The 13,902-nt window shown below is 40.6% G+C and overlaps 1 protein-coding gene across 4 annotated transcripts in view; it reads left to right on the forward strand.

Annotated features, from left to right (window-relative positions):
• si:ch211-266g18.10 (axoneme-associated protein mst101(2)) overlaps positions 1-13,902 on the forward strand; it is a 176,266-nt gene that overhangs the window by 124,257 nt on the left and 38,107 nt on the right. For all 4 annotated transcript variants that reach the window (XM_029766872.1, XM_029766873.1, XM_029766874.1 and 1 more), the window contains 3 exons: positions 6,981-7,028; positions 8,913-8,960; positions 9,075-9,122. In XM_029766872.1, coding sequence (XP_029622732.1) covers positions 6,981-7,028; positions 8,913-8,960; positions 9,075-9,122 — 144 coding nt within the window. The remainder of the gene's footprint in view (positions 1-6,980; positions 7,029-8,912; positions 8,961-9,074; positions 9,123-13,902) is intronic.

The raw sequence follows: 13,902 nt of genomic DNA on the forward strand, positions 1-13,902 counted from the left end.
AGAGCTGCAAAATCTGGACCCCTACAAATCAGCTGGGCTTGACAATCTGGACCCTTTCTTTCTAAAATTATCTGCCGAAATTATTGCAACCCCTATTACTAGCCTGTTCAACCTCTCTTTCGTGTTGTCTGAGATTCCCATAGATTGGAAAGCAGCTGCTGTCATCCCCCTCTTCAAAGGAGGTGACACTCTTGACCCAAATTGCTACCGACCTATATCCATCCTACCCTGCCTTTCTAAGGTCTTCGAAAGCCAAGTCAACAAACAGATTACCGACTATTTCGAATCCCACCGCACCCTCTCCGCTATGCAATCTGGTTTCAGAGCTGGTCATGGGTGCACCTCAGCCACGCTCAAGGTCCTAAACGACATCGTAACCGCCATCGATAAGAAACAATACTGTGCTGCCGTATTCATTGACCTGGCCAAAGCTTTTGACTCTGTTAATCACCACATCCTCATCGGCAGACTCAGTAGCCTTGGTTTCTCAAACGATTGCGTCGCCTGGTTCACCAACTACTTCTCTGACAGAGTTCAGTGTGTCAAATCGGAGGGCCTACTGTCTGGACCTCTGGCAGTCTCTATGGGGGTACCACAGGGTTCAATTCTTGGGCCAACTCTTTTCTCTGCATACATAAATGATGTCGCTCTTGCTGCTGGTGAATCTCTGATCCACCTCTACGCAGACGACACCATTCTGTATACTTCTGGCCCTTCTTTGGACACTGTGTTAACAACCCTCCAGACGAGCTTCAATGCCATTCAACTCTCCTTCCGTGGTCTCCAACTGCTCCTAAACACAAGTAAAACTAAATGCATGCTCTTCAACCGATCGCTGCCTGCACCTTGCCCGCCCGTCCAGCATAACTTCTCTGGACGGTTCAAACTTAGAATTTGTGGACAACTACAAATACCTAGGTGTCTGGTTAGACTGTAAACTCTCCTTCCAGACTCACATCAATCATCTCCAATCCAAAGTGAAATCTAGAATTGGCTTCCTATTTCGCAACAAAGCATCCTTCACTCATGCTGCCAAACATTCCCTCTTATAACTGACCATCCTACCAATCCTCGACTTCGGCAATGTCATTTACAAAATAGCCTCCAATACCCTACTCAACAAGCTGGATGCAGTCTATCACAGTGCCATCCGTTTTGTCACCAAAGCCCCATATACTACCCACCACTGCGACCTGTACGCTCTCGTTGGCTGGCCTTCGCTTCATAATCGTCGCCAAACACATTGGCTCCAGGTCATCTACAAGACCCTGCTAGGTAAAGTCCCCCCTTATCTCCGCTCACTGGTCACCATAGCAGCACCCACCTGTAGCACGCGCTCCAGCAGGTATATCTCTCTGGTCACCCCTAAAGCCAACTCCTCCTTTGGTCGTCTCTCCTTCCAGTTCTCTGCTGCCAATGACTGGAACGAACTACAAAAATCTCTGAAACTGGAAACACTTATCTCCCTCACTAGCTTTAAGCACCAGCTGTCAGAGCAGCTCACAGATCACTGCACCTGTACATAGCCCATCTATAATTTAGCCCAAACTACTACCTCTTCCCCTACTGTATTTATTTATTTTATTTATTTTGCACCATATTATTTATATTTTAACTTTGAACTTTCTTCAAACTACAAATCTACCATTCCAGTGTTTTTCTTGCTATACTTTATTTACTTTGCCACCATGGCATTTTTTTGCCTTTACCTCCCTTATCTCACATCATTTGCTCACATTGTATATAGTCTTATTTTTTTCTACTGCATCATTGATTGTATGTTGTTTTACTTCATGTGTAACTCTGTGTTGTTGTATGTTGTCGAACTACTTTGCTTTATCTTGGCCAGGTCGCAATTGTAAATGAGAACTTGTTCTCAACTTGCCTACCTGGTTAAATAAAGGTGAAATAAATAAATAAAAATAGCACATGGTTTATGAACTAATACACAAAACAACGGCGGATTCAAAACTCTGAGTTTTCCAATTTAAATGATTATACAAAATGTTTTGCTACCACTAGAATGCTTTCTGTATGGGGGACACAAGAGATTCTACAAAGAGACAAAATCATTAGATCATTTGATTTGGTATTGTCTATACAGTGTATTCTGAAAGTATTCAGACCCTTTCACTTTTTCCACATTTTGTTATATTGCAGCCTTATTCTAAAATAGTTTTCCCCCCTCAGCAATCTACACAGAAACTCCATTCATCTCTGCAGATCCTCTCAAGCTCTGTCGGGTTGAATGGGGAGCGTCGCTGCACAGCTATTTTCAGGTCTCTCCAGAGATGTTCGATTGGGTCTGGCTCTGGCTGGGCCACTCAAGGACATTCAGAGACTTGTCCCGAAGCCACTCCTGCCTTGTCTTGGCTGTGTGCTTAGTGTTGTTGTCCTGTTGGAAGGTGAACATTCTCCCCAGTCTGAGGTCCTGAATGCTCTGGAGCAGGTTTTTATCAAGGATCTCTCTGTACTTTGCTCCGTTCATTTTTCCCTTGATCCTGACTAGTCTCCCAGTCCCTGCCGCCGAACAACATCCCCACAGGATGATGCTGCCACCACCATTCTTCACTGTGGGGATGGTATTGACCAGATGATGAGTGGTACCTGCTTTCCTCCTGACGTGACTCTTTGCATTCAGACCAAAGAGTTCAATCTTGGTTTCATCAGACCAGAGAATCTTGTTTCTCATGGTCAGAGTCCTTTAGGTGCCTTTTGGCAAACTCCAAGTGGGCTGTCATGTGCCTTTTAATGAGGAGTGGCCTCTGTCTGACCACTCTACCATAAAGGCCTGATTGGTGGAGTGCTGCAGAGATGGTTGTCCTTCTGGAAGGTTCTCCCATCTCCACAGAGGAACTCAGGAGCTCTGTCAGAGTGACCATCGGGTTCTAGGTCACCTCCCAGACCACGGCCCTTCTCCCTCGATTGCTCAGTTTGGCAGGGCGGCCAGCACAAGGAAGACACTTGGTGGTTACAAACTTCTTCCATTTAAGAATGATGGAGGCCACTGTGTTCTTGGGGACCTTCAAAAGTGCTGACATTTTTTTCGTACCCTTCCCCAGATCTCTGCCTCGGCACAATCCTTTCTTGGAGCTCAACGGACAATTCCTTCGACCTCCGATGGCTTGGTTCTTACTCTGACATGCACTATCAACTTTGAGACCCTATGTAGACAGGTGTGTGCCTTTCAAAATCATCTCCAATCAAGTGAATTTACCACAGGGGGGTTCCAATCAAGTTGTAGAAACATCTCAAGGAGGATCAATGGAAACAGGACGCACCTGAGCTCAATTTCAAGTCCCATAGCAAAGATTCTGAATACTTATATAAATAAGGTATCTGTTTTTTATTTTTAATACATTTGAAAAAAAATCTGGAAACCTGTTTTCACTTTGTAATTATGGGGTATTGTGTGTAGATTAATGAGGAAACAATTATTCACTCTGGGGTCCAACTCTTCCCAAACCATCTCAATTGGGTTGAGGTCAGGTGATTGTAGAGGCCAGGTCATCTGATGCCGCACTCCATCACTCTCCCTCTTGGTCAAATAGCCCTTACATAGCCTGGAGGTGTGTTGGTTCATTGTTCTATTGAAAAACAAATGATAGTCCCACTATACGCAAACCAGATGGGATGGCATATTGCTGCAGAATGCTGTGTTAGCCATGCTGGTTAAGTGTGCCTTGAATTCTAAATAAATCACAGACAGTGTCACCAGCAAAGCACCCCCACACAATCACACTTCCTCCTCCACGCTTCACAGTAGGAACTACAGATGCGGAGATCATCCATTCACCTACTCTGCGTCTCACAAAGACACACCGGTTGGAACAAAAAAATCGCAAATTTGGACTCATCAGACCAAAGGACAGATTTTCACCGGTCTAATGTCCATTGCTCGTGTCTTGGTCCAAGCAAGTCTCTTCTTATTATTGTTGTCCTTTAGTAGTGGTTTCTTTGCAGCAATTTCACTATGAAGGCCTGGTTCACGCAGTCTCCTCTGGACAGTTGATGTTGAGATGTGTCTGTTACTTGAGCTCTGTGTAGCATTTATTTGGCTGCAATTTCTGAGGCTGGTAATTCTAAAGAACTTATCATCTGCAGCAGAGGTAACTCTGGGTATTCCTTTCCTTCCACGGTTCTCATCATAACGATTGATGATTTTTGTGACAGCACTTGAAGAAACTTTAAAAGTTCTTGACATTTTCCTAATTGACTGACCTTCATGTCTTAAAGAAATGATGGACTGTCATTTCTCTTTACTTGTTTGAGCTGTTCTTGCCATAATATGAACTTGGTCTTTTACCAAATAGGGCTATCTTCTGTATATCACCCCTACCTTGTCACAACACAACTGATTGGCTTGGCTCAAACGCATTAAGAAGGAAAGACATTCCACAAATGAACTTTTAACAAGTCACACCTGTTAATTGAAAATGCTTTCCAGGTGACTACCTCATGAAGCTGGTTGAGAGAATGCCAAGAGTGTGCAAATCTGTCATCAACGCAAAGGGTGGCTACTTTGAAGAATCTCAAATCTAAAATATATTTAGATTTGTTTAACACTTTGTTGGTTACTACATGATTCCATGTGTGTTATTTCATAGTTTTGATGTCTTCTCTATTATTCTACAATGTAGAAAATAGTAAAAATAAAGAAAAACCCTTGAATGAGTAGGTGCGTCCAAACTTTTGGGTGGTACTGTATATAGGTTCAGAACTTTTGTGAAGTACAACAGCACAGTTGAAAATATATGGCAAATATACTAAACAAAAATATAAATATAAATGCAACAATTTCAAAGATTTTACTGAGTTAAAAGCAAATCAATAAATTGGGGACTAATCTATGGATTTCACATAACTGGGCAAGGGTGCAGACATGGGTGGGCCTTGGAGGGCATAGGCCCACCCACTTGGCAGCCAGGCCCAGCCAATCAGAATTAGTTTTCCCACAAAATGGTTTCATTGCAGACAGACATATTCCTCAGAACCCCCCCATCCCCTCCCCTCAGACGATCCCGCAGGTGAAGCCGGATGTGGAGGTCCTGGGGTGGCAGGGTTACACGTGGTCAGCGGTTGTGAGATGGGTTGGATGTCCTGCCAAATTCTCAAAAATGACGTTGGAGGCAGCTCATGGTAGAGAAATTAACATTAAATTATCTGGCAACAGTTCTGGTTGACATTCCTGCAGTAAGCATGCCAATAAGAATGCCAGTAAGCAGTAAGCATGCCAGTAAGCATGCCAAACCCGATACATAGCTTCCTGTCCGGATCGCGTCCTGTCAGCATGATTGTAGCCATACTAGCCTCGAAGTCGCTCATTTTATCATTACCTCAGTAAATTAATATAATCATATTTCTATCGCATTATTTTATCATTCTTGTTGAAAATTGTGTTTATCCGTTCTGTTAGTGATTTTTGTAATTCGATGAATGTGTTCTGTGTCTTTTTTTGTCTCTTAGCTAGCTAGCTATTAACACACTAACTAGTAAGGTGGCTAGCAATTAGCCAACACCCCCCTCCCTTACCAACCATGACACTGTTTTAAACAAGGTGCTTGCAAGAGCTGCCAAAGATAACAGTGACGGATGTACATCGTCTGGCCAAGACAAGTAACTAAGCACCGATCAAGACTGTTTGAAACAGACGCCTCACAAGTCCTCAACTGGCAGCTTCATTAAATAGTACCCGCAAAACACCGGTCTCAACATCAACAGTGAAGAGGCGACTACGGGATGCTGGCCTTCTAGGTAGAGTTGCAAAGAAAAAGACATATCTCAGACTAGTCAATAAAAATAAAAGATTAAGATAGGCAAAAGAACACAGCCACTGGACAGAGGAACTCTGCCTAGAAGGCCAGCATCCCGGAGTCGCCTCTTCACTGCTGACGTTGAGACGAGTGTTTTGTGGGTACTATTTAATGAAGCTGCCAGTTGAGGACATGTGAGGTGTCTGTTTCTCAAACCAGACACTCTAATGTACTTGTCCTCTTGCTCAGAAGTGCACCGAGGCCTCCCACTCCTCTTTCTATTTTGGTTATAGCCAGTTTGCACTGTTCGGAGAAGGCTGTCATCAAGGCAAATGTTGGCAATCTGAAGAATCTCAACAATAAAATATATTGTGATTTGTTTAACACTTTTTTGCTTACTTCATGATTCCATATGTGTTATTTCATCATTTTTAATGTCTTCTACAATGCATAAAATAGTAAAAATAAAGAAAAACCCTTGAATAAGTTGGTGTTCTAAAACTTTTGACCGGTAGTGTATATCTGGCTAAAGCATGCACAAATTTAGATAATTATCGTAAATATAATTTATAGGGTGAGAGGTGCTTAAGAAATGTAAAGCATAATGAAAATGTTAAAATTGAATTACACAAACAGATATTATTCAGACCTCTCCTGCTAAATCATATACTTCCAAAGACGAGATCAAACCAGTCCGTTTGTTAGCTGTGTTTGTTAGTAGAGTACTGCTCCACTTATCATGGCTTATTGTTTTTTATTCTTGTTTGATTTAGAGTCTGAAGCTTATAAAGGGAAAGCCAAAGAAAGCAGCTATAGCAAAATATGGATGGCTCTTATTGCAATATCTGTCCCATTCAGTTCCTCACACATAATATAACTTAATGGGATGCAGTAAATATGTTGGTTTTTCATTTGATTCAGAACCTGCTCTGAAAGAGAAGGCCATGCCAGCCCCTGCAAAGAAGGCTAATAGAACTTACTCCCATTTTTCTTATTTAATATGTTTATTTGATAACAATCAAAGCATCCTTGGTATTTCATTGTTGTTTACTATGTAACGGTAGCATGTAATTCATGTCTACAGTATATACAGTACATTAGATTACCAATTCCCGGATGTCTGACTTTGGGAAACTTTTTTAATAGAAATTGTTAGTTGTACTTTATGTCTGCCCTAACCTCCATTATAACTATTATCATTGTACTTACATTTGTGTCTTTGTTTAGAACGTGAGGCTCCCAACCCGAAGGCCAAACCAGTATCTCATAAGAAAGGTACTGATTCAATTAAAGGTTTTGTTTTTCAGGGAAACGTTCATTTAGCAGAAGATAGAATTACATGTCTCTTCATTTATTTTGATTCAGTTGTGGTGAAATATGTATATTTGTGTAATTTATTGTGTTATTTATTTATTTTTTAACTTTTATTAATATTAATTAATTAGTATTAATATTTTCTTAACTCTATTTCTTGAACTGCATTGTTGGTTAAGGGCTTGTAAGTAAGCATTTCACGGAAAGGTCTACCTGTTGTATTCGGCGCATGTGACAAATAACATTTGATTTGATAGCCTTAACATGAACTCCTACTGAATTAAGCATTTCTTGCAGTGAAATTATACACAGGACACGTTTTGACTAGGGAGCGGAGAAATAAGATTTATTTATTTCAGACAGAATGCAAAATGTCTGTGGAGGTGCTGTCTTCATCAGCATCATGAAAACTGATAGTATTTCAACCACATAAAATGTGCATCCAAGCCGAACTGAAATCTTATCAGAAACAGTTTGGGTTGTTTTCACATCTTTCAATTTCCTTACAACCAGTCAAACTGATTTCATTTGGACATTTTGCACAAAAAAATCATTTTTTTAATGAAAATGTTATGCATTTGATCCCTGGTCCCCAAACGGCTTTTCTTCTCGAAAGAAGCAGAGATGAAAGAGAAAACTTTACCAATGTCAACTAGATTGAATCATTCATTCTGACGATTTATGACATTCTGGTGAGCTCTATTTAGTCTTCTAGGGCAACATATAGGCAAATGACAGAAGAGAAGCAGCATGTAGCTTAGAAACCTATTTAAATAAAGTCTGACTGTAGCCTACAGCGCATTTTCTATATTAGCAGGTTAATGTCGGGTGCGGGCCACAGATTTTCACTTTATCAACTATAGTCAGGCGGATGCAGATGGGTTATTAGCAATTGCGGGAGAGTGCAGAGATGAACAAACAGCTGACCAGCGCACCACTAGTGCCTAGCACTGGGATTGAATACGTGACACTCAGAGTGGGAGTCTGCAGTTTAAAGGCCCATCCACCATCCCCTAGCAAGCCGCAATCCTACTCGACGGTCATTTTTTTAATGTTTTTATTTTACGTAGGCAAGTCAGTTAAGAACAAATTCTTATTTTCAATGAAGGCCTAGGAACAGTGGGTTAACTGCCTTGTTCAGGGGCAAGAGCAACAGATTTTTACCTTGTCAGCTCAAGGATTCGATCTTGCAACCTTTCGGTTACTAATCCAATGCTCTAACCACTAGGCTACCTGCCGCCCCTAATAGGCGCTCACATTGCCCTTAGTGGACTGTATAGCTTCCACATTTCGCCAGGTCCAAATGTAATCTGGAACCTGCAGAATCGGCACCTTCTGGCATATTACATAAGAGAATGGGCTGGTTTTATGTTTCATTAAATCAATATAGTTTAATATAAACACCATTTGTTTTAGTTAATTGTAATAACCAGAATCAGAACCAGGAATCCCCTTCAAAGGGTAGTGATTTATTTCAGATTCATCTTTTTTTTTAACAAAGTAACGTTTTTGTGAAAGTGTTCGGTCTGTTTTTACATCTACATACAATGTACAGTAGATTGCGTATGGTTTATATATACTGAGAAATTATATATTTTCCCTTCAATATACAACCGCTATCCTCCCCTCACAGCCTACATTGTCAATCAACACTACACAATATTCGACTCAAATGTAATGTTTGCATGACTTTGTAATGTTTTTTCATTTCACAAAAATTTGTGAAATAATCAGCTTTAGGACAAGCAAAATCATCTTGTCCTAAAGCTGATGTTTTTATCACACCTTCAGTTAAGAGCCGTGCTGTAATAATGCTATGTCATTTCTTGTTCCTACTTGATTCAGAACTTGAGGGTGTGAAAGAGATGGACAAACCAGACCTTCTTAAGAAAGGTACAGTATATGGATTTAGTTTCCATGTTCACCCATTCATGTCTTCTGTCAACTCAATACCCTTCGACTTATTTAGATAGGGTCTCATTCAAAACTGTTCTGTATTTGACCTAGAACATGAAGCTACAAAAAAGAAGGCTAACCCAGCAACTGTAACGAAAGGTACAGGTGTCGTTTTTGTTCATTTTAATCACTGTTGGAACTCTGTTAGTTCTCTGTTTTCATGTCCTCCGGATCTGATGACACCTGGATATAGCTTAGTTTTCTATATGTACAGCGCCTTCAGAAAGTATCCACACCCCTTAACTTTTTCCACATTTTGTTGTGTTACAAAGTGAGATTAAAATAGATCTAATTGTCATTTCTTTGTCAACGATCTACACAAAATACGCTGTAATATCAAAGTGGAAGAAAAATTCTAACATTTGTGAAAACAATATGAAACACAACACACTAACATATCTTGAAGAATCACCTTTGGCAGCAATTACAGCTGAGAGTCTTTCGTGGTATTTTGTATTCGTATATATTATGGATCCCCATTAGCTGCTACTCTTCCTGGGGTTCAGCAAAATTCAGGCAGTTTATACAATTTTAAAAACATTACAATACATTCAGACTGTGTGCCCTCAGGCCTCTACTCCACCACTACCACATATATACAGTACAAAATCCATATGTACAAGTATGTATAGTGCGTATGCCATCGTGTGTGTGTGTGTATGCGCCTGTGTTTGTGTTGCGTCACAGTCCCCACTGTTCCATAAGGTGTTTTATTAATCTGTTTTTTAAATCAAATTTTACTGCTTGCATGTGTTACTTGATGTGGAGTAGAGTTCCATGTAATCATGGCTCTATTTAGTACTGTGCACCTTCCATAGTCTGTTCTGGACTTGGGGACTGTGAAGAGACCTCTTGTGGCATGTCTTGTGGGGTATGCATGGGTGCCCCAGTAGTTCAAACAGACAGCTCGGTGCATTCAACATGTCAATACCTCTCATAAACACAAGCAGTGAAGAAGTCAATCTCTCCTCCACTTTGAGCTAGGTGAGATTGACATGCATATTATTAATATTTGCTCTCTGTGTACATCCAAATGCCAGCCGTGCTGCCCTGTTCTGAACCAATTGCAATTTTCCTAAGTCCTTTTTTGTGGCACCTGACCACACGACTGAACAGTAGTCTAGGTGCGACAAAACTAGGGCCTGTAGGACCTGCCTTGTTGACAAGTGCTGACAAGAAGGTAGAGCAGCGCCTTATCATAGACATACTTCTCCCCATCTTAGCTACTGTTGTGTCAATATGTTTGACCATGACAGTTTACAATCCAGGGAATCTCCAAGCTGCAACTTGCTCAATTTACACATTATTTATTACAAGATTTAGTTGAGGTTTAGGGTTTAGTGAATGATTTGTCCCAAATACAATGCATTTAGTTTTAGAAATATTTATTTAACTTATTCCTTGCCATCCACTCTGAAACTAACTGCAACTCTTTATTGAGTGTTGCAGTCATTTCAGTTGCTGTAGTAGATGTATAGTCTTGAGTCATCCGCATACATAGAAACTCTGGCTTTCCTCAAAGGGCCTAGGCAGCCATCTTGGAGAATTCCTGATTCTACGTGGATTATGTTGGAGAGGCTTCCATTAAATAACACCCTCTGTGTTCTGTTAGACAGGTAACTCTTTATCCACAATATAGCAGCGTGTGTAAAGCCATAACACATAAGTTTTGCCAGCAGCAGACTATGATCGATAATGTCAAAGGCTGCATTGAAATCTAACAAAACAGAAACCACCATTTTTTATCATAAATTTCACTTAGCCAATTTGTGTAAGTGCTGTGCTTGTTGAACGTCCTTCTCTATAAGCATGCTGAAAGTGAGTTGTGAATTTGTTTACTGTAAAATAGCACTGTATCTGGTCAAACAATTTTTTCCAAAAGTTTACTAAGGGTTAATAACAGGTTGATTGGTCGGCTATTTGAGCCAGCTTTACTATTCTTAGGTAGCGGAATTAATTTAGCTTCCCTCCAAGCCTGAGGGCACACACTTTCTAGTATTCTTCAATTGAAGATGTGGCATATAGGAGTGGCAATATCGTCCGCTATTATCTTCCATCCAAGTTGTCAGACCGCGCGGTGGCTTGTCATCGTTAATAGACAACAATAATTTTTTTCACCTCTTCCACACTAACTTTACGGAATTTATAAGTTCAATGCTTGTCTCTCATAATTTCATCAGATATACTTGGATGTGTATTGTCAGCATCTGTTGCTGGCATGTTTATATCTAATTTTGCTAATCTTGCCAATGAAAAAATCATTAAAGTAATTGGCAATATCAGTTGTTGTGATGAATAAGCCATCTGTTTCAATGAATGATGGAGCTGAGTTTGCCTTTTCCCCCAGAATTTCATTTAAGGCGCTCAAAAACATTTTACTATCATTCTTTATTTCATTTATCTTGGTTTCATAGTGTAGTTTCTTCTTCTTTTTATTCAGTTAAGTCACATGATTTCTCAATGATTTCTGCAATGTTTGCCAATCGGTTGTGCAGCCAGATTTACTTGTCATTCCTTTTGCCTCATCCCTCACAACCATACAATTTTTCAATTCCTCATCAATCCACAGGGATTTAACCATTTTACAGTCATTTTCTTAATAGGTGCATGCTTACTAGCAACTGGAATAAGCAATTTCATAAATGTGTCAAGTGCAATGTCTGTTTGCTCCTCATTACACACGGACCAACAGATATTCTTTACATTAATAACATAGGAATCACTACGAAACGTATTGTATGACCACTTATACACTATATTAGGCCCAGACTTTGGAACTTTGGTTTTCCTTGATATGGCTACTATGTTGTGATCACTACATCCGATGGATCTTGAAACTGCTTTCAAGAAAATTTCTGCAGCATTCGTGAAGATGTGATCAATAATTAATGATGATTTCATTCCTGTGCTGTTTGTCATTGATAAGTCATTGTCTCAACGTAGCCTTATAGTGCTGTGAAAGGGTCCAGGATCCCAAATGATTTGGGTGGATTCCATCCTCCTTATAAAACATGTTTTGTTTCCAAAAGGTGTTTAAGTTGTCAACAAAAGCTACACCCATTGAGCTGCAATAATCACGTAACCAATTGTGAAGAGAAAGAATCCTGCTAAAGCCTTCAATGCCGCGATTCAGAGATGGCAGAGGGCCAGATATGATGGGTCTTTTGTTAGTGTTTAGCAGATAGTCAATCAACTCTTTAAAATCCAATTTCAACTGTTCAGAACTGCCCTTCATAATGTCATTAAAACCCACATGGACTTCGATAGAATCGATTTCCTTGTCCTGGCGTAGTACTTTCGGGAGCAGCTTAGTAATGTAATTTGCTCGAGCTCCGGGATAAGACATTGTTTTTTCACAAGGAACAGTCACATTTCTTACCATGGAGCAACCCAGAATTACGGCTTGCGAGAAGGACGAGCAAATCCACCGACTCCCACGCTTCTCAGGATTTGGAGAACATCTTATGGACGGGAGATATGCAGGATAACTTTTAGGCCTGCCACATCCAGGGACAGAAGGTTGTCGACACAGGCACCCCCAGCGACGAAGGTGCAGGAAGATCAGGCTCTAGGACGGCAAAACTATTCACTGTTTGTATCCTCTCCGGGCCTCTCGTTGGGAGTGTATACTGCTTTGTGGGAAGTCGCCGTCTTCGGCTTCCATGGCTCGTGACATGCAACCATTGTTGATTGTCTTGCTCCTCTTGCTGAGCTCCTTCTACTCCGCTATCAGATGGGAGAGCTCCGGGAAACACCGGCCAGTGAACAGGCAGAGATGCATCCAACAAGCGCAAACGCAGCCCAGCCGCTGACGTAGAAAATGTTAACATTTATCACTCTACGTTTTCCCCAGTTTCTTACATAGGCTGGCGACCTGCATGATCAATGAAGCCACCCCAAGCCTAAAATCCTCTGCATGTAAACAATTGCCGCATTGGAACTCCAAGTTGTCCGGTTTATCCCGAAACAGTGCCTAATAGATACAGCTCCTACAGCGCTGGAACCATTAATTTATTTCTCCAGACAAAGAGGGCTCCATTACAAAACTCATCTGATACCAACTTTGTTAGCTTGATGGCTAACAGCTTAACGTGTCCGTCAATCAATTAACCTGTCTGTTAAGGGGCATTCCAGGACAAGAAATAGCGGTCCTTGCTGTTAAAAGCTAACCACGTCGTGGAATCCACGCAAAACTTAGTTCTGTATTTGTATTTATTGAATATCGGTTTTGTTTCAATCAAAATTAACAAACCAAGTGTTTTCCAGTTTACAATGTTCAGCTGCGCACTCTGATAACGTGACGTGAATTTGCTTTGCGAAAGTATCTCAGGCAGTAAGTCTCTAAATGCTTTCCACACCTGGATTGTGCAACATTTGCCCATTATTCTTTACAAAATTCTTCAAGCTCTGTTGATCATTGCTAGACAACCATTTCCAGGTCTTGCCATAGATTTTCAATCAGATTTAAGAAACTCAGGAACATTCACTCTCTTATTGTAAAGCAACTCCAGTGTAGATTTGGCCTTGTATTTTAGGTTATTGTCCTATGAAAGGTGAATTAATCCCCCAGTGTCTGGTGGAAAGCAGACTGAACCAGGTTTCCCTCTACGATTTTGCCTGTGCTTAGCTCCATTCTGTTTATTTTTTATCCTGAAAAACTCCATGGTCCGATTACAAGCATACCCGTAACATGATACAGCCACTACCAAGTTTAAAAATATGGGGAGTGGTACTCAGTAATATGTCGTATTTGCCCCAAACATAACACTTTGTATTCAGAACAAAAAGTAAAAATTGCTTTGCCACATTCTTTGCAGTATTACATTAGTGCCTTTTTGTAAACAGGATGCATACTTTGGAATATTTATATTCAGTGTAG

The sequence above is a fragment of the Salmo trutta genome, chromosome 12, assembly GCF_901001165.1.
Source record: "Salmo trutta chromosome 12, fSalTru1.1, whole genome shotgun sequence".
Taxonomy (NCBI): domain Eukaryota; kingdom Metazoa; phylum Chordata; class Actinopteri; order Salmoniformes; family Salmonidae; genus Salmo; species Salmo trutta.